Genomic DNA, 25,172 nt, shown 5'->3' on the forward strand with positions numbered 1-25,172 from the left:
GGGTTCCTAAACCACCCCAAAACATCCCTGAGCCACCCCAAAATATCCCCAAAACCACCCCAAAATATCCTAAAAACACCCCAAAATATCCCAAAAACACCCCAAAATATCCCAAAAACACCCCAAAATATCCCTAAAACACGCCAAAATATCCCTAAACCACCCCAAAATATCCCTAAAACCACCCCAAAATATCCCCAAAACCACCCCAAATATCCTAAAAACACCCCAAAATATCCCAAAACCACCCCAAAATATCCCTAAACCACCCCAAAATATCCCTAAATATCCCAAAGCGTTCCTAAACCACCCCAAAGCATCCCTGAGCCACCCAAAATATCCCCAAAACCACCCCAAAATATTCCTAAATATCCCAAAGTGTTCCTAAACCACCCCAAAGCATCCCTGAGTCAGCCCAAAATATCCCTAAAACACCCCAAAATATCCCTAAAACACCCCAAAATATCCTAAAACACCCCAAAATATTCCTGAATATCCCAAAGTGTTCCTAAACCACCCCAAAGCATCCCTGAGCCACCCCAAAATATCCCTAAAACACCCCAAAATATCCCTAAAACACCCCAAAATATCCCTAAAACACCCCAAAGCATCCCTAAAACACCCCAAAATATCCCAAAAACACCCCAAAATATTTCTGAATATCCCAAAGCGTTCCTAAACCACCCCAAAGCATCCCTGAGTCACCCCAAAGCCGGGCCAGGACACCCAAACCCCCCAAATCCCCGCTCACGGAGGGGGAGGGGGAACGGGAAGGGATTTTTGGGGGGTCCATCCCGGATGGGGGTGGGATGGGAACTTTGGGGGGGGGCCAGACCCCCCTGGCCTGGATTTGGGGACCCCACCTCCAGATTTGGGGACCTCCCTGCATTTGGGGACCCCCTCCGGATTTGGGGACCCCTGGCCCGGATTTGGGGACGTCCCTGCATTTGGGGACCCCCTCCGGATTTGGGGACCTCCCTCAGGTTTTGGGGACCCCCTCCAGATTTGGAGACCCCACCTCCAGATTTGGGGACCCCCTCCGGATTTGGGGACCAACCCCCCCCCTCAGGTTTTGGGGACCTCCTCAGGTTTTGGGGACCTCCCTGCATTTGGGGACCTCCCCCGGATTTGGGGACCACCCCCCCCCCTCAGGTTTTGGGGACCCCCCCCTCAGGTTTTGGACACCCCACCTCAGGTTTTGGGGACCCCCTCAGGATTTGGGGACCACCCCCCCCCCGGTTTTGGGACTCCCTCCGTCTTTGGGTGACCCCCCGGGTTTGGAGACCCCTGGCCCGGATCTGGGGACCTCCCCCAGCTTTGGGGACCCCTGGCCTGGTTTTGGGGACCCCCTCCGGATTTGGGAACCCCTGGCCTGGATTTGGGGACCCCCTCCGGATTTGGGAACCCCTGGCCTGGATTTGGGGACCCCCCTCCCACAGGTTTTGGGGACCCCATCTCCAGATTTGGGGACCCCCCCCGGGTTTTGGGACTCCCCCCCGGGTTTGGGGACCCTGGCCTGGATTTGGGGACCCCGCCTCCAGATTTGGGGACGCCCTCCGGATTTGGGGACCCCTGGCCTGGATTTGGGGACGTCCCTGCATTTGGGGACCCCCTCCGGATTTGGGGACCTCCCTCAGGTTTTGGGGACCCCCTCCAGATTTGGGGACCCCACCTCAGGTTTTCGGGACCCCCTCCAGATTTGGGAACCCCCTCCGGATTTGGGGACCTCCCTGCATTGGGGGACCCCCTCCGGATTTGGGGACCACCCCCCCTCTCAGGTTTTGGGACTCCCCCCCTGATTTGGGACCCCCCCCCGGGTTCGGGGACCCCCTGCCGGGATTTGGGGGTCCCTGTCCCCGTTTGTGCCCCCCAACCCGGTGTCCCCATCCCGCAGGTGAACCGGCCGCTGACGATGCGCAAGGACGGGATCCAGACCCGCAACCGCAAGGTCTCGGCCAAGGGCAAGAAGCGGCGCCAGGGGGGGGGCGCCGGGCCCGGGGGGGTCCCCGAAACCTCGGCGGGGCCGCCCCTGCCCCCGCCCGCGCCCCCCCAGCCGCCCCCCGAGGACCCGGCCGCGCTCTTCGCCCTGGGGCCGCTGGTCCTGTCCGGGCACCTGCTGCCCTTCCCCGCCCCGGCCGCGCCCTTCCTGGGCCCCGAGTTCGGGGCCGCCCCCGGTGCGGCGCCCCCCGGGCTGGGCCCGCAGCTCTGACGGGGCTCCCAGTACAGATCGGTACCGACACGGCGGCTCCGACTCGTTCTTGGGGGGCGGGGCGGGGGCGGGGCCACCTGCGGGCTGGGGGCGGGGCTTGGGGAACAAAAAAAATCTTATTAAAGGGGCTCCCCCACTCTGGACAAGATATGGTTGGACCCAAGATGGCGGCCTCCATGAGGGGGGCAATATGGCGGCACCCATGAGCAGAGCCAATATGGCGGCACTGCGAGCACAACCAATATGGCGGCCCCCATGAGCACAGCCAACATGGCGGCCCTGCGAGCACAACCAACATGGCGGCCCCCATGAGCACAGCCAACATGGCGGCCCGTAAAGCAGCGGCCCCGCCCTCGTCTGACCACGCCCCTCACTGACACGCCCTTTTAAGCCCCGCCCCGCTGTTCGCGGTGCCACGCCCCAGGCGTGGCTGAGTCACGCCCCCCTCATGGCCACGCCCCTTAGTCGCGCTCGTGCCCCGCCCGCCCTTGACGTCATCACGGCGCGCTTCGCGCCAGCGTCGCGCGGGGCTGCAGGTGAGTGAGGCGGCTCCGGCCCCGCCCGGGACCCCCGAACCCCCCCGGGACCCCCGAAACCCCCGGGATCCCCCGGAGCCCCCCGGGACCCCCGAGCCCTCCCTTGATCCCCGAACCCCCCCCGAGCCCCCCGAGCCGTCCCGGGACCCCCCGGTGCCCCCGGAGCCCCTCAGGATCCCCGGCCCCTCCCGGCCCCGCCCGCCGGCCCCGTGCGCTCCCCGCCGGCCCCGCCCCCTCGTGACGGCCCCGCCCCCGCCGTGCCCCAACCCGTGTCCCCCCGCTGTCCCCCATTGTCCCCTCACCCGTGTCCCCCGGTGCCCCGCCCCGTGTCCCTCCGCTGTCCCCCATTGTCCCCTCACCCGTGTCCCCCCGCTGTCCCTCCGCTGTCACCCCGCTATCCCCGGTGTCCCCCGCCCCCCGGTGCCCCGCCCCGTGTCCCCCCACGTGTCCCTCATTGTCCCCCAACCCCTGTCCCGCGGTGCCCAGCCCCGCTGTCCCCCCGCTGTCCCCCGTTGTCCCCTCACCCGTGTCCGCGCTATCCCGCCCCGCTGTGCCCCGCTGTCCCCCCCATTGTCCCCCGCTGTCCCCTCACCCGTGTCGCCCCCGTGCCCCGCCCCGTGTCCCCCCGCTGTCCCCGTGTCCCCTGACCCGTGTCCATTATCCCCCGCCCCGCTGTCCCCCCCATTGTCCCCGCTGTCCCCTGACCCGTGTCCCCCCCCATTGTCCCCGCTGTCCCCTGACCCGTGTCCCCCCCCATTGTCCCCGCTGTCCCCTGACCCGTGTCCCCCCCAGGCCCCCGCGATGCCCCCCCCCGCGCGCCGCTAGAGCCCCCCGGCTGCCATGGTGAGAGGGGCGGGGCCAGCAGGGGGCGGGGCAGGGGGCGGGGCCTGGCGGGGTGTGGCCTGGGTGCCCCGAACTGGAGCGGGCTCCGCGCGTGGAGGGGGCGGGGCTGAGGGGCGGGGCTTCAGCTGGGCGGGGTCGCACAGACACGCCCAAGCCTCTGGGCTCCATGCGGCTGCCACGTGGGTGGGCGTGGTCTATGTGGGATGGGCGTGTCCTATTTGGGTGTGGCCATCAGGGCCACGCCTCCCATTGCACCAGGGTGCTCAGGGGCGGGGCTCCCGGGGCGTGGTTTCGCTGTGGGCGGAGCTTGGATTGGTGTGGTAGATGGGCGTGGCTTTGCGGCGGGCGTGGCTTTTTGGGTGATACCTATGTGGGCGTGGCCTGGGTGGGCGTGTCTGACGGTGGCTCCGCCCAGGGCCGCGCGGGGCGGCGCCTCCCCCAGCAGGGGGCGCTGTGCCAGGCGCGCCGGCGCGGGCGCGCGCGGGGCCGGAGGGCGGGGCTGGAGGCGGAGCTTCAGCAGCTGGTAACGGGGGGGGGGAGGGGCACCCCGAAAATGGGGGGGGTGGGACGTGGGGGACCCCAAAAATTGGGGTTTGGGGGGGTCTGGGGGTGCTGGGATATTGGGGGAGGGCTGGAGGTGGAGTCACAGCAGCTGGTAATGGGGGGGAGGGGCACCCCGAAAATGGGGAGGTTGGGGGGGCTGGGACATGGGGGACCCCAAAAATTGTGGTTTGGGGGGGTCTGGGGGTTCTGGGGGTGCTGGGATATGGGGGGGGGGGGCTGGAGGCAGAGCTTCAGCAGCTGGTAACGGGGGGGGAGGGGAACCCCAAAAATGGGTTTTGGGGCCTCTGGGTGGGGCGCCCCCATATTTGGGGCCGTTTGGGGGGTCTGGGGTCCCCCGAATTTTGGCCCCTTTTGGGGATGCCCAGCACAGCTGGAGCCCTTTGGGGGGACCCCCGGTTTGGGGCTGGGGGGTGCCCCTATAATGGGGGGTGGGGCTGGGGGTCCCTTTGGGATGGGGAGGGGCTCGGGGGGGCCGGGGTGTCCCGGGACCCCCCAGACCCCGATCCCCTCCCCCCCCGAGCAGGATTTGGGGGCCGAGGCCGCGGCTCCCACCGGGACGGGGCTGGTCAGCGATGGAGGGCACGGGGCCGGGCACGGCGACGGCCGGTACGGAGACCCCAGACTGCGGGAGCACCCCCAAACTGCGGGAGCACCCCGAAACTGCGGGAGCACCTCCGAACAGCACAGAGCCCCCCCAAACTGCGGGAGCACCCCCAAACTGCGGGAGCACCCCAAACTGCGGGAGCACCCCTGAACAGAACAGAGCCCCCCCAAACTGCGGGAGCACCCCGAAACTGCCTGGAGCCCCCCCGAACAGAACAGAGCCCCCCCAAACTGCACAGAGCCCCCCCAAACAGCACAGAGCCCCCCCAAACTGCCCGGAGCCCCTCCAAACTGCGGGAGCACCCCAAAACTGCCCGGAGCACCCCGAAACTGCCCAGAGCCCCCCAAACAGAACAGAGCCCCACCAAACTGCCCGGAGCACCCCGAAACTGCCCGGAGCCCCCCCGAACTGCGGGAGCACCCCCAAACTGCGGGAGCACCCCAAAACTGCGGGAGCACCCCAAACTGCCCGGAGCCCCCCCAGACTGCGGGAGCACCCCCGAACAGAACAGAGCCCCCCGAAACTGCCCAGAGCCCCCTCAAACTGCACAGAGCCCCCCGAAACTGCAGGAGCTCCCCGAAACTGCGGGAGCCCCCCGAAACTGCGGGAGCGCCCCCAAACTGCGGGAGCACCCCGAAACTGCGGGAGCACCCCGAGCAGAACAGAGCCCCCTGAAACTGCCCGGAGCCCTCCCAAAACTGCAGGAGCACCCCAAAACTGCCCAGAGCCCCCCAAAACTGCCCAGAGCCCCCCAAACAGAACAGAGCCCCACCAAACTGCCCGGAGCCCCCCCGAACTGCGGGAGCACCCCCAAACTGCGGGAGCACCCCCAAACTGCGGGAGCACCCCAAACTGCCCGGAGCCCCCCCAGACTGCGGGAGCACCCCCGAACAGAACAGAGCCCCCCCAAACTGCGGGAGCACCCCAAACTGCCCGGAGCCCCCCCGAAACTGCCAGAGCCCCCCCAAATTGCCCAGAGCACCCCAAACTGCGGGAGCACCCCAAAACTGCGGGAGCACCCCCAAACTGCCCGGAGCACCCCCAAACTGCCCGGAGCCCCCACTGACAGCACAGAGCCCCCCCAAACTGCCCGGAGCACCCCCAAACAGCACAGAGCCCCCCAAAACTGCCCCGAGCCCCCCTTGATCCCCCCCTGATCCCCCCCAATACCCCAATCTCCCCAGTTCCCCCCGGATCCCCCAAATTCCCCAAATTTTACCAAATCTCCCAAATTTTACCAAAGTCTCCAAATCCCCCAAATCCCCCAAATCCCCTCCACCGACCCCCCAGCCCCCTTCCCCCAAATTCTCGGGGTCCCCCCTCACCTTTGGGGTTCCCTCAGGGTTTTTGGGGTCCCCGGGGGGGGGGGGTTTGGGTTCCCCTCGGGGTTTTGGGGGTCCCCCCGACCTTTGGGGTCCCCTCAGTGTTTGTGGGTTCCCGGGGGGTTTTGGGGTTCCCGGGGGGTTTTGGGGTCCCCTCGGTGTTTTTGGGGTCCCCCCTGACGCTGTGCTCCCGCAGCCTCCCCGGGGGTCCGGCCCTGCAGGAGCTGTTCCAGCGCTGCGTCCCCGTCCAGGTCAGCCCCAAACTCGGGGTCCCCTCCCCTTTTGGGGTCCCCTCCCCTTTTGGGGTCCCCGCGGATTTTGGGGGACCCCATCCGAGATTTTGGGGACCCCCCCTGACACCCCCTGCCCCCCCCAGTGCCGCGAGGCCAGCGATGAGGAGCTGCTGCTGGTGCACAGGTGGGGCCGGGGGATTTGGGGGGATTTTGGGGGGCTGGGGGGGGTTTGGGGGTCTCTGAGGGATTTAGGGGGGAGCTGGGGAGGATTTGGGGGTGCTCCCAAGGGATTTGGGGGAGCACTGAGGGCTCTGGGTGGGATTTAGGGGGGTTTTGGGGTGGATATGGGGAGCAGGGGGGGCCGTGTGGGGTTTGGGGGGGTCCTGTGGGGTTTGGGGGAGCACCAGGGTCCCCCAGGATTTGGGGGGGCTCTGGGGACCCCTGGCCAGCCCCTCAAGGTGGTTTTGGGGTCCCCCCAGCCCCTCGTTCGTGGCGAAGCTGGAGCCCCCCGAGAGCCCCAGCCCGGTGAGCGCCCCCCGATCTCGGGGTCCGGGGGGGTCCCCAAATTCCTGAGAGCCCCGGGAGGGTTTGGGGGTCACTGAGGGGCGTCCCCAAATCCCTGAGAGCCCCGGGAGGGTTTGGGGGTCCCCAAATCCCTGAGACCCCCCCGGGAGGGTTTGGGGTCACTGAGGGGGGTCCCCAAATCCCTGAGACCCCCGGGAGGGTTTGGGGTCCCTTCCCAGCCACCAGGGACCCTCAGTGAGGGTTTTGGGGTCCCCCTGTGGGTTTTGGGGTTCCCCCCGACTCCAGGTCCCTCCCGTGGGGGGTTTTGGGGTCTCCCTGTGGATTTTGGGGTCCCCCCAGTCCCTTGCATTTCCCTCTGGGGTTTTGGGGTGCCCTCCCTGGTTGGGGCCCCCCCTGATTTTGGGGTGGCCTGGGAGGGGGTGGTGGCCCCCCCTGATTTGGGGTGCCCCCACAATTTTGGGGTGCCCCCCTGATTTGGGGGTGTCACAGGGGGGCTCGGTCCCCCCCTGATTTTGGGGTCCCCCCTGATTTTGGGGTGTTGCAGGGGGACGCGGGGCTCCCTCCCACGATTTTGGGGTCCCCCCTGATGGATTTTGGGGTCCCCCCGATTGATTTTGGGGTGTCGCAGGGGTCCCTGAGTCCCCCCCGATTTTGGGGTCCCCCCTGATGGATTCTGGGGTGTCGCAGGGGGACGCGGGGCTCCCTCCCACGATTTTGGGGTCCCCCCTGATGGATTTTGGGGTGTCGCAGGGGGGCTCGGTTCCCCCGCGATGTTGGGGTCCCCCCCGATTGATTTTGGGGTGTCGCAGGGGTCGCGGGGCCCCCCCGATTTTGGGGTCCCCCCGATTGATTTTGGGGTCCCCCTGATGGATTTTGGGGTGTCGCAGGGGGGCTCGGTGCCCCCCCTGATTTTGGGGTCCCCCCCTGATTTTGGGGTCCCCCCTGATTTTGGGGTGTCGCAGGGCGGCGCGGGCCCCCCCCTGATTTTGGGGTCCCCCCGATTTTGGGGTCCCCCCGATTGATTTTGGGGTGTCGCAGGGGGGCCCTGAGTCCCCCCCGATTTTGGGGTCCCCCCGATTGATTTTGGGGTGTCGCAGGGGGGCCCTGAGTCCCCCCTCGATTTTGGGGTCCCCCCTGATTTTGGGGTGTCGCAGGGGGGCGCGGGGCCCCGCCGGGCCGTGGGGGCGGCGCTGGCGCTGCTGGAGGCGGTGCTGGGGGGGGCCCTGCGCAACGGGGCGGCGCTGATCAGGTACGGGGGGAATAACGGGGGGAATAACGGGGTACGGGGAGGGAATAATGGGGTACGGGGAGGGAATAATGGGGTACGGGGGAATAACGGGGTACGGGGGGAATAACGGGGTACGGGGCGGCGCTGATCAGGTACGGGGGGAATAACGGGGGGAATAACGGGGTACGGGGGAATAACGGGGTACGGGGGAAAAACGGGGGGCAAAAACGGGGTACGGGGGGGGAATAACGGGGTACGGGGGGGAATAACGGGGTACGGGGGGGGAATAACGGGGTACGGGGGGAATAACGGGGTACGGGGGGAATAACGGGTACGGGGGGCAAAAACGAGGTATGGGGGGGGAAAACGGGGTCTGGGGGGGGAATGGGGTATGGGGGCTGCCCTGATCAGGTACAGGGGGCAGAAATGGGGTGGGGGGGGTTGGGGGGCATTATGGGGTACGGGGGGCAAAAAGGGGGAGGCAGTGAGGTACGGGGGGGGGCAATAAAGGGGGGCAGTAAAGGGTTATGGGGGCAGTAAAGGGGGGCAGTAAAGGGTTATGGGGGCAGTAAAGGGTTCCAGGGGCAGTAAAGGGTTCCAGGGGTCGCAGTGGGCCTTGGAGGCTTTGGGGGCTTTGGGGATTTGGGGGCTTTGGGGATTTGGGGGATTTGGGGGTTAGGGGGCTTTGGGGGCTTTGGGACTGGGGGATTTGGGGCTGGGGGGATCTGGGGGCTGGGGCGCTTTGGGGGCTTTGGGGGATTTCGGGCTTTGGGGACTTTGGGGCTTTGGGGGATTTGGGGATTTGGGGGATTTGGGGGTTAGGGGGCTTTGGGGGCTTTGGGACTGGGGGATTTGGGGCTGGGGGGATTTGGGGCTTTGGGGGATTTGGGGGCTTTGGGGGATTTCGGGCTTTGGGGACTTTGGGGCTTTGGGGGATTTGGGGATTTGGGGACTTTGGGGCTTTGGGGGCTTTGGGGCTTTGGGGGATTTGGGGATTTGGGGACTTTGGGGCATTTGGGGGATTTGGGGGCTTTGGGGCTGGGGGGCTTTGGAGGCTTTGGGAGCTTTGGGGGATTTGGGGGTTAGGGGGATTTGGGACTGGGGGATTTGGGGCTGGGGGGCTTTGGAGCTTTAGGGGCTGTGGGGCTTTGGGGGCTGGGGGGATTTGGGGGATTTGGGGGCTGGGGGCGCCCGTGGGGCAGGGTCCATAGGGGCTCTCTAAGGGGTTGGGGGATCCCTATGGGGTCTGCAGGGTTGGGGGGGGGGGGTCTGTGAGGGTCCATCGGGGTCTGGGGGGTTCTATATGGATTCATAGGGGTGTGTAGGGTTCCATGTGGATCCATAGGGATGCACAGGGTCTGTGGGGTTCTATATGGATCCATAGGGGTCCACAGGGTCTGTAGGGTTCTATAGGGGTCTGTGGGGTTCCATACGGATCCATAGGGGTCTGTGGGGTTCCCTATGGATCTATAGGGTCCACAGGGTCTGTAGAGTTCTATAGGGTTCTGTGGGGTTCTGTATGGATCCATAGGGTTCTGTAGGGTCCTGTGCGGTTCCCTATGGATCCATAGGGTCCCACAGGGTCTGTAGGGTTCTATAGGGTTCTGTGGGGTTCCGTATGGGTCCATAGGGTTCTGTAGGGTTCTGTGTGGTTCCCTATGGATCCATAGGGTCCCACAGGGTCTCTCCGTGTCTCTGCAGCCCCCAGGACCCCCAGGACCCCCCCCAGCCCGCGGCCGTGGCCGCCCGGGTGGCGCAGAAACAGCTCGGGGTGCAGCGGTGAGGGGCAACGGTGGGGAGGGGGCAACTACGGGGAGGGGGCAACAACGGGGGGGGGGGGGGGCAACAACGGGGGGGGGGCAACAACGGGGGGCAACTACGGGGGGAGGGGTAAAACCGGGGTGCAGCGGTGAGGGGCAACGGCGGGGAGGGGGCAACAACGGGGAGGGGCAACAACGATGGGAGGGGGCAACAACGGGGGGCAACAATGGCAGGGGGGTAACTAAGGGGGGGCAACAGCAATAGGGGGCAACAGCGATGGGGGGCAAAACCGGGGGGCAACGGTGAGGGGGCAACGGCGGGGAGGGGGGGGCAACAACGGGGGGCAACAACGGGGGGGGGGCAACTGGGGGGGGGAAAAACCGGGGTGCAGCAGTGAGGAGCAACGGCGGGGGTGGGGGGGGGCAACTGGGGGGGGCAACAATGGGGTGGGGGCAACGGCGGGGAGGGGCAATAACGGGGGGCAACAAGGGGGGGCAACAACGGGGGGAGGGGTAAAACCGGGGAGCTATAATGGGGGGGCAGCAACAGGGGGGCAACAACGGGGGGGCAACAACGGGGGGGGCAACTGGGGGGCAACAGCGAGGGGAGGGGTAAAACTGGGGGAGGGGTAAAACCAGGGGGGCAACAATGGGGGGAGGGGTAAAACCGGGGGGGCAACGACAGGGGAAGGGGGCAAAACTGAGGGGCAGCAACGGGGGGGCACCAACAGGGGGCGCCACTGGGGGTGTCCTGGGAGTCACTGGGGGGTCCCGGCACCCCCGACGTTGGGTCCCTGTTTGGGGGGTCCTGGGGCACAGGGGCCCTTTTGGGAGGGATTGGGGGGTTTGGGGTGTCTGGGGGGGGTTGGGGTGTTCTGGGATGAGTTTGGGGTGGGTTTGGGGTGTTTTGGGTGTTTGGGGTGTCTGGGGGGGTTTGGGGTGTTCTGGGGTGGGTTTGGGGTGTTTTGGGTGTTTGGGTTGTTCTGGGGGTTTTGGGGTGTTTGGGGTGTCTGGGTGGGGTTGGGGTGGGGTTGAGATGTTCTGGGGGGGGTTTGGGGTGTTTATGGTGTTTGGGGTGGGTTTGGGGTTTTTGGGGTGTTCTGGGGGTTTTGGGGTCTCTGGGGTGGGTTTGGGGTGGGTTTGGGGTTGTTCTGGGGGGTTTGGGGTGTTTGGGGTTTTTGGGGTGTTCTGGGGGTTTTGGGGTGTCTGGGATGTTTGGGGTGTCTGGGGGTTTTTGGGGTGTCAGGGGTGGGTTTGGGGTTTTGGGGTGTTTGGCGTGTCTGGGGGTTTTTGGGGTGTCTGGGATGTTTGGGGTGTTCTGGGGGGGGATTTAGGTTGTTCTGGTGGGTTTGGGGTGTTTGGGGCGTTTGGGGTGTTCGGGTGGGTTTTGGGTGTTCTGGGGTTTTTGGGGTGTCTGGGGTGTTGGGGGGGGGTTTGGGGTGTTCGGGGTGTCTGGGGTGGGTTTGGGGTCCCAGCCCTGCCCCCCCCAGGGTCCTGATCGTGGACTGGAGCCCCCGGCCCGGGCGGAGCCTGGCCCGGATCTTCCAGGAGGACCCCAGGTGGGTACTGGGCATACTGGGAGAGCTGGGGGGGCACACTGGGCATACTGGGAGAGCTGGGGGGGAGTACTGGGAGAGCTGGGGGGGGGTACTGGGAGAGCTGGGGGGGGGTACTGGGCATACTGGGAGAGCTGGGGGGGGGTACTGGACATACTGGGAGAGCTGGGGGTGAGTACTGGAGATACTGGGAGAGCTGGGGGTGAGTACTGGGGATACTGGGAGAGCTGGGGGGGCACACTGGGCATACTGGGAGAGCTGGGGGGGTGTACTGGGCATACTGGGAGAGCTGGGGGGGTGTACTGGGGATACTGGGAGCACTGCGGGGGCAGACTGGGCATACTGGGAGCGCTGGGGGGGTGTACTGGGAGAGCTGGGGAGGTGTACTGGGGATACTGGGAGAGCTGGGGGGCTGTACTGGGCATACTGGGAGAGCTGGGGGGGCACACTGGGGATACTGGGAGCACTGGGGGGGCACACTGGGCATACTGGGAGCACTGGGGGGGCAGACTGGGCATACTGGGAGCACTGGGGGGGTGTACTGGGCATACTGGGAGCACTGGGGGGACAGACTGGGCATACTGGGAGAGCTGGGGGGGCACACTGGGGATACTGGGAGAGCTGGGGGGGCACACTGGGCATACTGGGAGAGCTGGGGGGTGTACTGGGCATACTGGGAGAGCTGGGGTCCATACTGGGCATACTGGGAGCACTGGGGGGGTGTACTGGGGATACTGGGAGCACTGGGGGGGCACACTGGGGATACTGGGAGAGCTGGGGGGGCAGACTGGGCATACTGGGAGAGCTGGGGGGGCAGACTGGGCATACTGGGAGAGCTGGGGGGGCACACTGGGCATACTGGGAGAGCTGGGGGGGTGTACTGGGCATACTGGGAGAGCTGGCGGGGTGTACTGGGCATACTGGGAGAGCTGGGGGGGTGTACTGGGGATACTGGGAGAGCTGGGGGGGCAGACTGGGCATACTGGGAGAGCTGGGGGGTGTACTGGGCATACTGGGAGCACTGGGAGGGCACACTGGGGATACTGGGAGAGCTGGGGGGGTGTACTGGGCATACTGGGAGAGCTGGGGGGGCACACTGGGGATACTGGGAGAGCTGGGGGGGCAGACTGGGCATACTGGGAGAGCTGGGGGGGCAGACTGGGCATACTGGGAGAGCTGGGGGGGGGTACTGGGCATACTGGGAGAGCTGGGGGGGCATACTGGGGATACTGGGAGAGCTGGGGGGGTGTACTGGGCATACTGGGAGAGCTGGGGGGGTGTACTGGGCATACTGGGAGCCGCACTGGGAGAGCTGGGCTATACTGGGGGGTGCTGGTCCCTACTGGTCCATACTGGTTTGTACTGGTCCATACTGGTCTGTAGTGGTTTATACTGGTCCATACCGGTCTGTACTGGTCCGTACTGGTCCATACTGGTCCATACCGGTCTGTACTGGTCCGTACTGGTCTGTACTGGTCCATACCAGTCTGTACTGGTCTGTACTGGTCCATAGTGGTCCGTACGTGTCCATACCGGTCCATACTGGTCCGTACCAATCTGTACTGGTACATACTGGTGCATGCCAGTCCGTACTGGTCCCTACTGGTCTATACTGGGCCATACTGGTCTGTACTGGCCCATACTGGCCATTACTGGTCCCTACTGGTCCGTACCGGTCCATACTGGTCTGTACTGGTCTGTACTGATCCATACTGGTCCATACCGGTTCATACTGGTCCATACCAGTCCGTACTGATCCGTAATGGTCCATACCGGTCCATACCGGTCCCTACTGGTCCATGCTGGTCCGTACTGGTCCGTACTGGTCCATACTGGTCCCTACTGGTCCCTACTGGTCCATACTGGTCCGTACTGGTCCATACTGGTCCATACTGGTCTCTCCCCAGTGTTCTGTACTTCGGGGCTCAGCGGGGCCGGGAGCCCCCCCCGAGCGCCGGGGACGGCCCCGGAGAGGGGTTCAGTGTGGAGCTGCGCTGGGAGCAGGTATGGATTCTATAGGAGCAGGTATGGATTCTATAGGGGATCCATAGGGGATCCATAGGGGATCCATAAGGGATCTATAGGGGATCCATAGGGGTTCAGTGTGGAGCTGCGCTGGGAGCAGGTATGGATTCTATAGGAGCAGGTATGGATTCTATAGGGGATCCATAGGGGATCCATAGGGGATCCATAGGGGTTCAGTGTGGAGCTGCGCTGGGAGCAGGTATGGATTCTATAGGGGATCCATAGGGGATCCATAGGGGATCTATAGGGGTTCAGTGTGGAGCTGCGCTGGGAGCAGGTATGGATTCTATAGGAGCAGGTATGGATTCTATAGGGCATCCATAGGGGTTCAGTGTGGAGCTGCGCTGGGAGCAGGTATGGATTCTATAGGGGATCTATAGGGGATCCATAGGGGATCCATAGGGGTTCAGTGTGGAGCTGCGCTGGGAGCAGCTATGGATTCTATAGGGGATCTGTAGGGGATCCATAGGGGATCCATAGGGGTTCAGTGTGGAGCTGCGCTGGGAGCAGGTATGGATTCTATAGGGGATCTGTAGGGGATCCATAGGGGATCCATAGGGGTTCAGTGTGGTGCTGTGCTGGGAGCAGGTATGGGGCTATAGGGGATCTGTATGGAATCCATAGGGCTCTGGTGGGTCCCCAGGGGCTCCATAGGGGGTCTATAGGGGTCTGTGGAGTTTCCCGGGGCTCTGTAGGGGTCTATAGGGCTCTATAGGGTCCCCATAGGATCCATAGGGTCCCTGGTGTCCCCAGGGGCTCCATAGGGCTCTATAGGGTCCCTATTGGCTCTATAGGGTCCATAGGATCCCCAGGGGTTCTCTAGGGCTTTCCAGGGCTCTATAGGCTCCATAGGCTCCATAGGGTCCCGCTGTCCCCAGGGGCTCTATAGGGCTCTATAGGCTCCATAGGCCCTATAGGTTCCATAGGTGCCGCTGTCCCCAGGGGCTCTATAGGCTCTATAGGGGCTCTATAGGCTCCCCAGCCCTATAGGTTCCATAGGTGTCCCCCCGCTGTCCCCAGGGGCTCTATAGACTCTATAGGCTCTATAGGCCCTATAGGTTCCATAGGTGTGTCCCCCCGCTGTCCCCAGGCCGCTGTCACCGATGGCGATTTCGCCGCTGCCGCCTTCAACCTCCTGCTGCCCATCGGCCTGCAGGTGGGGAGGGGGCGGGGCGGGGGGCGGGGTCACTGCCCATCGGCCTGCAGGTGGGGAGGGGGCGGGGCAGGGGGCGGGGTCAAGGTAGGGAGGGGGCGGGGCAGGGGGCGGGGTCACTGCCCATCGGCCTGCAGGTGGGGAGGGGGCGAGGGGTGGGGTTTGGGGGGCTTTGGGGGTTTGGGGTCACTGCAGGGATTTGGGGGGTTAGGGGGGTCTGGGGTCACTGGGGGGGTTTGGGGTCACTGGGGGGTTTGGGGGGTTTGGGGGGTTTGGGGTCACTGAGGGGGTTTGGGGTCACTGGGGAGTTTGGGGGGTTTGGGGTCACTGAGGGGGTTTGGGGTCACTGGGGGGTTTGGGGGGTTTGGGGTACCCGGGGGGGTCTGGGGGGTCTGGGGTCACTGAGGGGTCTGGGGTCCCAGGGGGGTTTGGGGTCCCAGGGGGGTTTGGGGTCCCTGGGGGGGTTGGGGGGTTTGGGGTCACTGCGGGGGGCCAGGGGGTTTGGGGTCACTGAGGGGATTTGGGTGGTTTGGGGTCCCTGTGGGTTTGGGGTCACTGAGGGGTTTGGGGTCCCTGGGGATTTGGGATGAGGGGGTTTGGGGGGTTTGGGGGGTTTGGGGTCCCTGCTTGGGTTTGGGGTCCCTGTGGGGATTTTGGGGTCCCTGTGTGGGTTTGGGGTCCCTGTGTGGGTTTGGGGTCCCTGTGTGGTTTTGGGGTTCCTGGGGGTTTGGGGTCTGTGGGTTTGGGGTCCCTGTGTGGGTTTGGGGTCCCATCCCCTGACCCTGTGTGGGTTTGGGCTCCCTGTGGGGTTTTGGGGTCCCATCCCCTGACCCTGTGGGGTTTTGCGGTCCCTGTGTGGTTTTGGGGTCCCTGTGGTTTTGGGGTCCCATCCCCTGACCCTGTGTGGTTTTGGGGTCCCTGTGGGTTTTGGGGTCCCTGTTTGGGTTTGGGGTCCCTGTGTGGTTTTGGGGTCCCCGTGTGGGTTTGGGGTCCCATCCCCTGACCCTGTGCTGTCCCCTGACCCTGTGCTGTTCCCTCAGTTCCAGCCCCAGCTCGTCCTGGTCGAGGCTTCGCTGGAGGATCTGGGGGTACAGGGGGGCTGGGGGGGCTCGGGGGTCTGGGGGGGTCGGGGGGGGCTCTGTGGGGTCTGGGGTGACTCTGTAGGGTCTGGGGGGGTCTGGGGGGGCTCTGTGGGGTCTGGGGGGGCTCGGGGGGGCTCTGTGGGGTCTGGGGGGGCTCGGGGGGGCTCTGTGGGGTCTGGGGGTGTCTGGGGGGCTCTGTAGGGTGTGGGGGGTTTGGGGGGCTCTGTAGGGTCTGGGGGGGCTCTGTAGGGTCTGGGGGGGTCTGTAGGGTTTGGGGGGGCTCTGTAGGGTCTGGGGGGCTCAGGGGGGGCTCGAGGAGGTCGCAAAGCCCCCGGGAGTCCGGGGGGGTCTCTGGGCTCTCAAGGGGGGGTTGGGGCTCTATAGGGTCTCTATAGGGTGGGGGGGCTCTATAGGGTCCCTCACCCCCCCAAACCCAGGGGCCCTGGGGGTCTCTGGGGGTCTCTATAGGTCCCCTTTAGAGTTTTTGGTCTCTATAGGGTGGCCTGGGGGTCTCTATAGGGTCCCTATAGGGTGTCTGGTCTCTATAGGGTGCCTTGGGCGGTCTGTGTAGGGTCCCTATAGGGTCTCTGGTCTCTATAGGGTGCCCTGGGGGTCTCTATAGGGTCCCTATAGGGTCTCTGGTCTCTATAGGGTGGCCTGGGGGGTCTCTATAGGGTCCCTATAGGGTCTGTGGTCTCCATAGGGTGCCTTGCGGATCTCTGCAGGGTCTCTATAGGATCTCTGTGGGATCTCTATAGGGTCCCTATAGGGTCTCTGTGTCCCTATAGGGCTCCCTAGGGGTCTCTCTAGGGTCTCTATAGTATCTCTATAGGATCTCTGGTCCCCATAGGGTGCCACAGGGCTCTCTATAGGGTCTCTATACTGTCTCTATAGGGTCCCCATAGTGTCCCTATAGGGTCCTGTGTCCCCACAGGGCACCCTGGGGCTGTCTATAGGCTCTCTATAGTTATAGGCTCTCCATAGGCTCTCTATAGCCTCCATAGGCTCCTGTCCCATAGGGTGCTCTGGGGCTCTCTCTATAGTGTCTCTATAGGCTCCCCATAGGCTCTCTATAGGCTGCTGTCCCACAGGGCGCCCTGGAGCTCTCTCTATAGTGTCTCTATAGGCTCCCCATAGGCTCTCTATAGGCTGCTGTCCCACAGGGCGCCCTGGAGTTCTCTCTATAGTGTCTCTATAGTGTCTCTATAGGCTCCCCATAGGCTCTCTATAGGCTGCTGTCCCACAGGGCGCCCTGGAGCTCTCTCTATAGTGTCTCTATAGGCTCTCCATAGGCTCTCCATAGGCTCCTGTCCCTTAAGGCGCCCTGGGGCTCTCTCTATAGTGTCTCCATAGGCTCTCCATAGGCTCTCTATGGTGTCTTTATAGTGTCTTTATAGGCTCTCTATAGGCTCTCCATAGGCTCTCTATAGGCTCTCTATAGGCTGCTGTCCCTTAGGGCGCCCTGGGGCTCTCTCTATAGTGTCTCCATAGGCTCTCTCCATAGGCTCTCTCCATAGGCTCTCCATAGGCTCTCCATAGGCTCTCCATAGGCTCTCCATAGGTTCCTGTCCCACAGGGTGCCCTGGGCGTGTCCCCCGCCGGGTTCTCCCTGCTCACCCACCTGCTCTCGGCCCTGGCCCGCGGGGCACCCTGGGGCTCTCTCCATAGGCTCTCTATAGGTTCTCCATAGGCTCTCCATAGGTTCCTGTCCCTTAGGGCGCCCTGGGCGTGTCCCCCGCCGGGTTCTCCCTGCTCACCCACCTGCTCTCGGCCCTGGCCCGCGGGCGGCTGCTGCTGCTGCTGCAGGTACGGATGGGGGATGTATGGGGGATGTATGGGGCACATATGGGGCATGTATAGGGGATGTATAGGGGATGTATAGGGTGGTACGGAGCATGGAGAGGGGTATGGGGCATGTATAGGGGGTGGAGAAGGGATGGAGAGGGGTATGGGGGATGTGTAGGGGATGTATAGGGGATGTATAGGGTGGTACGGAGCATGGAGAGGGGTTGGGGGTATGGGGGGTATGGAGAGGGAATATAGGGGATAGGGGATGTATAGGGGATGTATAGGGCGGTACGTGGGATGGAGAGGGGATGGGGGTATGGGGGATGTACAGGAGATAGAGAGGGCATGGGGGGATATAGGGGATAGAGAGGGGTACGGCAGAACGGGGGATGTATAGGGGATGGAGAGGGCATGGGGGGTATGAGGGATGTATAGGGGATAGAGGGTGGCATGGGGGATGGATAGGGGATGGAGGGGGTATGGGGGATGGATAGGGGATGGAAGGGGTATGGGGGATGTATAGGGGATGTGTAAGGGATAGAGGGGGTATGGGGGATGTATAGAGGATATAGGGGATAGGGAGGGTATGGGGGTATGGGGGATGTATAGGGGATATAGGGGATACAGAGGAGTATGGAGGATATAGGGGATAGAGAGGGTATGGGGGATATAGGGGTATATAGGGGGTATGGGGGATATAGGGGATGTATAGGGGATATAGGGGGGTATGGAGGATATAGGGGATAGAGAAGGGTATGGGGGATACAGGAATTTATAGGGGAATATGGGGGAATATGGGGAATATAGATATGTGGGGGTATAGGGGATATAGGGGGGATATAGGGGATATAGAGGGGTATAGGGGGTGTATAGGGGTGTGGGGGATATAGGGGTATGGGGGGTATAGTGGATAGAGAAGGATATGGAGGATAGAGGAGTATGGGGGATATAGGGGATGTATAGGGGATATATGGGAGTATGGGGATATAGGGGATGTGGTGGGTATAGGGGATGTATAGGGGATATGTGGGAGTATGGGGGCTGTGGGGTTTGTATAGGGGATAGAGGGAATGTGGAGGGTACGGGGGTATGGGCCATAGGGGGATAGAGAAGATATAGAGAATATATAGGGGGATATAGATGATATATAGGGGTTAGGGGGATATAGAGGATATATAGGGATATAGGGGATGTGGGGGTATGGGGGATATAGGGTATGGGAACTATAGGGGGCTATAGGGACTATAGGGGCTGTGGGGGTATGGGGGCTCTAGAGGCCATAGGGTATGGGAGCTATAGGGAACCTAGGGCTATAAGGGCTGTGGGGGCTATAGGTGTGGGGGCTATACGGTATGGGGGCTGTAGGGGTGGGGCGATACGGTATGGGGACTATAGGTTATGGGGGCTATAGGTGTGGGGGCTATAGGTGTGGGGGCTATAGGTTATGGGGACTATAGGGGTGGGGGCTATAGGTGTGGGGCTATAGGTGTAGGGGCTATAGGCTATGGGGGCTGTAGGGGTGGGGGCTATAGGTGTGGGGACTATAGGTGTGGGGACTATAGGGGTGGGGGCTATAGGCTATGGGGGCTATAGGGGTGGGGCTATAGGTGTGGGGCTATAGGTGTGGGGACTATAGGCTATGGGGGCTATAGGTGTGGGGCTATAGGTGTGGGGACTATAGGCTATGGGGGCTGTAGGGGTGGGGGCTATAGGTGTGGGGACTATAGGTGTGAGGACTATAGGTGTGGGGGCTATAGGCTATGGGGGCTATAGGCTATGGGAGCTATAGGTGTGGGGCTATAGGTGTGGGGCCTATAGGGGTGGGGGCTATAGGGGTGGGGGCTATAGGCTATGGGGGCTATAGGGGTGGGGGCTATAGGCTATGGGGGCTGTGTGGGAGCTATAGGGGCTGTGTGGGGTATTTTGGGGTGCCGTTATTTTTGGGGTGCCGTTATTTTTGGGGTGCCGTTATTTCGGGGTGCCGTTATTTTGGGGTGCTGTTATTTTGGGGTGCCGTTATTTCGGGGTGCCGTTATTTTTGGGGTGCCGTTATTTCGGGGTGCCGTTATTTTTGGGGTGCCGCTATTTTTGGGGTGCCGTTATTTTTGGGGTGCCATTATTTGGGGGTGCCGTTATTTGGGGGTGCCGTTATTTTGGGGTGCCTTTATTTTGGGGGTGCCGTTATTTTTGGGGTGCCGTTATTTTTGGGGTGCCGTTATTTTGGGGGGCCGTTATTTGGGGTGCCGTTATTTTGGGGTGTCGTTATTTTTGGGGTGCCGTTATTTTGGGGGGCCGTTATTTTTGGGGTGCCGTTATTTTTGGGGTGCTGTTATTTGGGGGTGCCGTTATTTTGGGGTGCCGCTATTTTTGGGGTGCTGTTATTTGGGGGTGCCGTTATTTTGGGGTGCCGTTATTTTTGGGGTGCCGTTATTTCGAGGGGGCTGGTTTTGGGGGTGCCGCTATTTTTGGGGTGCCGTTATTTATGGGGTGCCGTTATTTTTGGGGTGCCGTTATTTTGGGGTGCCGTTATTTTTGGGGGTGCCGTTATTTGGGGTGCCGTTATTTTTGGGGTGCCTTTATTTGGGGGTGCCGTTATTTTTGGGGTGCCGTTATTTTGGGGTGCCGTTATTTGGGGGTGCCGTTATTTTTGGGGTGCCGTTATTTGGGGTGCCGTTATTTGGGGGTGCCGTTATTTTTGGGGTGCCGTTATTTGGGGGTCCCGTGGGCCCCCCCTGACCCCCCCTCTCCGCAGGGGGGCCCGGATTTGGGGGTGTCCCCGGGGGGGGTGGGGGCCGTGCTGAGGACGCTGCTGGGGGACCCCGGGGATCCCCCCGGGCCCATCGCCCCCAGCCCCAGGTGAGGAGGGGGCTCGGGGGTTTTGGGGTGCTGGGGGGGTTTGGGGGTGCTGGGGTGGGGTTTTGGGGGGTCTGAGGATTATTTTGGGGGGGCTCAGGGGGGTTTGGGGTCTGGGTTGGGGGTTTGGGGGGGTCTGAGGATTATTCTGGGGGGGGTCTGGGGGGTTTTGGGGTGCTGGGGTGGGGTTTTGGGGGGTCTGAGGGTTATTTTGGGGGGGCTCAGGGGGTTTTGGGGGTGCTGGGGGAAGTTTTGGGGGTCTGAGGAATTATTTTGGGGGGGTTTGGGGGTGCTTGGGGTGTTTTGGGGGTGCTGGGGTGGGGTTTTGGGGGGGTCTGAGGATTATTCTGGGGGGGGTCTGGGGGGCTCGGGGGGTTTGGGGGTGCTGGGGTGGGGTTTTGGGGGGTCTGAGGATTATTTTGGGGGGGCTCAGGAGGGTTTGGGGCTCTGGGGTGGGGTTTTGGGGGGGTCTGAGGATTATTCTGGGGGGGCTCGGGAGGGTTTGGGGGTCTGGGTTGGGGGTTTGGGGGATCTGAGGGTTATTTTGGGGGGGTCTGGGGGGGTTTTGGGGTGCTGGGGGGCCTGGGGGGGTTTTGGGGTGCTGGGGGGAGTTTTGGGGGTCTGAGGATTATTCTGTGGGGGCCCGGGGGGGTTTTGGGGGTGCTGGGGTGGGGGTTTGGGGGAGCTCGGGGGGTTTTGGGGGGTCTGAGGATTATTCTGGGGGTCTCGGGGGGTTTTGGGGGTGCTGGGGTGGGGTTTTGGGTGCCATGGGGGCAGTTTGGGGTGCTGAGGGCAGTTTTTGGCACCGAGGGCAGTTTTTGGTGCCAGGGGCAGTTTGGGGGCACCGAGGGCAGTTTTGGGACCATGGGGGCAGTTTGGGGGCGCCGAGGGCAGTTTGGGGGTGCTGAGGGCAGTTTTTGGTGCCGAGGGCAGTTTTTGGCACCGAGGGCAGTTTTGGGGTGCCCCCAGCCCCCCCAATCTCCGTGTCCCCCCCCCAGCGGCCTGGCCAGCATCGCCCGCACGCTGAGCGTCCAGCGGCGCTTCTGGGGCTGCCTGCAGAGCTGCGGTGAGAGCCGGCACCCCAAAACACGGGGACACCCCAAATCCGGGGGCACCCCAAATCACACAGGGCACCCCCAAATCCGGGGGGCACCCCCAATCCGGGGGCACCCCCACATCACACAGGGCACCCCCAAAACCGGGGGCACCCCAAATCCGGGGGCACCCCAAATCACGGGGGCACCCCGAAATCACACAGGGCACCCCGAAATCACAGGGGCACCCCCACATCACAGGGGGCACCCCCAAATCCGGGGGCACCCCAAATCACACAGGGCACCCAGAAACCACACAGGGCACCCCAAATCACAGGGGCACCCCAAATCCGGGGGCACCCCAAATCACACAGGGCACCCCCAAATCACACAGGGCACCCAAAACCCGGGGGCACCCCCAAATCACAGGGGCACCCCCACATCACACAGGGCACCCCCAAATCCGGGGGCGCCCCCACATCACAGGGGCACCCCAAATCACACAGGGGCACCCCGAAATCACAGAGGGCCACCCCCAAACCCGGGGGCACCCCCCCATCACACAGGGCACCCCAAAACCGGGGGCACCCCAAATCACACAGGGCACCCCCAAATCACAGGGGCAGCCCGAAATCACAGGGGCACCCCCACATCACAGGGGCACCCCAAAACCGGGGGCACCCCAAATCACAGGGGCACCCCAAATCCGGGGGGCACCCCCACATCACAGGGACACCCCCACATCACACAGGGCACCCCAAATCCGGGGGCATCCCGAAATCACATGGGGGCACCCCCAAATCACACAGGGCACCCCCACATCACACAGGGCACCCCCAAATCACACAGGGACACCCCCACATCACACAGGGCACCCCCAAATCCGGGGGGCTCCCCCACATCCCACAGGGATACCCCAAAATCCCGGGGGGACCCCGACATCCAGGGGCACCCCAACACCCGGGGGCACCCCAAACCCCCCCAGACTTCCCAAAAACCCCAACATTCCCCCCAAAACCCCCCCAGATACCCCAAAACCCCCCCAGGGACCCCCAGATCCCCCCAGGGACCCCCAGAGCCCCCCAGGGACCCTCAGAGCCCCCCAGGGACCCCCAGGACCCCCCAGAACCCCCCAGAACCCCCCCCCAGACCCCCCTCAGGGACCCCCAGAGCCCCCCAGTGACCCCTCAGGGAACCCCAAAGGCGGGGAGGGGGAGGGGCACATTTGGGGTGCCCCCCTGAGGAGCCCCCCCCACACAGAGAGCGACGAGGAGGAGGAGGAGGAAGATGAGGATGAGGAGGAAGCTGAGGATGAAGCTGAGGAGGAGGAAGCTGAGGATGAAAATGAGGATGATGAAGATGAAGATGAGGAGGATGAGGATGAGGAGCAGGAGGGGGAGGGGCAGCGGCCGGAGCCCCCCCCGGAGCCCCCGAGCAGAGCCCGGGTGGGGCTGGTGTACGACCCCCGCATGGAGGAGCACCGCAACACCTGGGACAGGTGAGCACGGACAGACGGACGGACGGGGGAGGGACGGACGGACAGACAGGGGAGGGACAGAGCGATACCTGGGACAGGTGAGCACGGACAGACGGACGGACAGGGGAATGGGGGAGGGACGGAGGGACAGCTGGGACAGGTGAGGGACAGACGGACGGACAGGGGAGGGACGGATGGACAGACAGGGGAGGGACAGAGCGACACCTGGGACAGGTGAGGGACAGACGGACAGACAGGGGAATGGGGGAGGGACGGAGGGACAGCTGGGACAGGGGAGGGACAGACGGACGGACAGGGGAGGGACGGACGGACACCTGGGACAGGGGAGGGACAGACAGACAGAGGGACGGGGGAGGGACTGACGGACACCTAGGACAGGTGAGGGACAGACGGACGGACAGGGGAGGGACGGACGGACACCTGGGACAGGGGAGGGACAGGCGGACACCTGGGACAGGTGAGGGACAGACGGACGGACAGGGGAGGGACGGACGGACACCTGGGACAGGGGAGGGACAGACGGACGGACAGGGGAGGGACGGACAGACACCTGGGACAGGGGAGGGACAGGCGGACACCTGGGACAGGGGACACCTGGGACAGATGAGGGACAGACGGACACCTGGGGCAGGGGAGGGACAGACAGACAGACGGGGGAGGGACAGAGGGACAGGGGAGGGACAGATGGACACCTGGGACAGGTGAGGGACAGATGGACAGACGGACAGGTGAGGGACAGAGGGACACCTGGGACAGGTGAGGGACAGACGGACAGACGGACGGGGGAGGGACAGAGGGACACCTGGGACAGGGGAGGGACAGGCAGACAGATGGACAGGGGACACCTGGGACAGGTGAGGGACAGACGGACAGGGGAGGGACAGAGGGACACCTGGGACAGGTGGGGGGGCTGGGGCCGCCTATCCCGGGGTGCTTTTGGGGTGATTTCAGGATTTCCAGGGTGGTTTGGGGCGGTTTTGGGGTGTTTGGGGTATTTGGGGCGGTTTTGGGGTATTTAGGGCGGGTTTTGGGGTATTTGGGGCAGTTTGGGGTATTTGGGGCAGTTTGGGGTATTTGGGGCGGTTTTGGGGTGTTTGGGGCAGTTTGGGGTATTTGGGGCAGTTTTGGGGTATTTGGGGCAGGTTTTGGGGTATTTGGGGCAGTTTTGGGGTATTTGGGGCGGGTTTTGGGGTATTTGGGGTGGTTTTGGGGTATTTGGGGCAGTTTTGGGGTATTTGGGGCGGTTTTGGGGTATTTGGGGCGGTTTTGGAGTATTTGGGGCGGTTTTGGGGTATTTGGGGTGGGTTTTGGGGTATTTGGGGCAGTTTGGGGTATTTGGGGCGGTTTTGGGGTATTTCAGGGTCATTTTGGGGTATTTGGTGTTTTATCCCAGCTGGGGCCCCGCAGCGCCTGCCCGGAGGCGGTTTTGGGGTGATTTTGGGGTGATTTGGGTTTCATTTTGGGGTGATTTTGGGGTGATTTGGGTTTCATTTTGGGGTGATTTTGGGGTGATTTCAGCAGTTTTCCTGTGTTTTATGCGCCTGCCCCGGGGTGATTTTGGGGATGTTTTGGGTTTCATTTTGGGGTGATTTTGGGGATATTTTTGGGGTGATTTTTAGGGTGATTTTGGGGTGATTTTTAGGGTGATTTTGGGGATATTTTTGGGGTGATTTTGGGGTGATTTCAGCTGGTTTTTTTGTGTTTTTATGGCAGCCAGCACCCTGAGGCCCCGCAGTGCCTGCCCCGTGTGGTTTTGGGGTGATTTTGGGGATATTTTTGGGGTGATTTTGGGGATATTTTGGGATGATTTTGGGGATATTTTTGGGGTGATTCTGGGGTGATTTGGGTTTCATTTTGGGGTGATTTCGTGTGTTTTTATCTCAGCCAGCACCCCGAGTCCGCGCAGCGCCTGCCCCAGGGGTGATTTTGGGGATATTTTTAGGGTGATTTTGGGGATATTTTTGGGGTGATTTTGGGGATATTTTTGGGGTGATTTGGGGGTGATTTTGGGGATATTTTGGGGTGATTTGGGGGATATTTTTGGGGTGATTTTGGGGATATTTTTGGGGTGATTTGGGGGTGATTTTGGGGATATTTTGGGGTGATTTGGGGTTTATTTTGGGGTGATTTTCCGTGTTTTTCTCCCAGCCAGCACCCCGAGGCCCCGCAGCGCCTGCCCCAGGGGTGATTTTGGGGATATTTTTAGGGTGATTTTGGGGATATTTTTTGGGTGATTTTGGGGATATTTTTGGGGTGATTTTGGGGTGTTGTGGGTTTCATTTTGGGGTGATTTCAGGTGTTTTCCCGTGTTTTCTCCCAGCCAGCACCCCGAGGCCCCGCAGCGCCTGCCCCGCGTGCT

At 63.0% G+C, this 25,172-nt stretch overlaps 1 protein-coding gene across 1 annotated transcript in view; it reads left to right on the top strand.

Moving 5' to 3' along the window:
* HDAC6 (histone deacetylase 6) overlaps positions 1-25,172 on the top strand; it is a gene marked incomplete at its 3' end in the record, with an annotated part of 36,634 nt that overhangs the window by 7,459 nt on the left and 4,003 nt on the right. Inside the window, exons 3-18 of the mRNA XM_084224018.1 lie at positions 4,004-4,111; positions 4,676-4,758; positions 6,275-6,329; positions 6,455-6,495; positions 6,791-6,836; positions 7,991-8,085; positions 9,766-9,843; positions 11,315-11,383; positions 13,288-13,384; positions 14,496-14,561; positions 15,599-15,646; positions 17,357-17,446; positions 20,181-20,284; positions 21,280-21,347; positions 22,576-22,813; positions 25,134-25,167. Coding sequence (XP_084080144.1) covers positions 4,004-4,111; positions 4,676-4,758; positions 6,275-6,329; positions 6,455-6,495; positions 6,791-6,836; positions 7,991-8,085; positions 9,766-9,843; positions 11,315-11,383; positions 13,288-13,384; positions 14,496-14,561; positions 15,599-15,646; positions 17,357-17,446; positions 20,181-20,284; positions 21,280-21,347; positions 22,576-22,813; positions 25,134-25,167 — 1,320 coding nt within the window. The remainder of the gene's footprint in view (positions 1-4,003; positions 4,112-4,675; positions 4,759-6,274; positions 6,330-6,454; positions 6,496-6,790; positions 6,837-7,990; positions 8,086-9,765; positions 9,844-11,314; positions 11,384-13,287; positions 13,385-14,495; positions 14,562-15,598; positions 15,647-17,356; positions 17,447-20,180; positions 20,285-21,279; positions 21,348-22,575; positions 22,814-25,133; positions 25,168-25,172) is intronic.

The sequence above is a fragment of the Fringilla coelebs genome, assembly GCF_963513975.1.
Source record: "Fringilla coelebs genome assembly, chromosome: 33".
NCBI classification, from domain to species: Eukaryota; Metazoa; Chordata; class Aves; order Passeriformes; family Fringillidae; genus Fringilla; species Fringilla coelebs.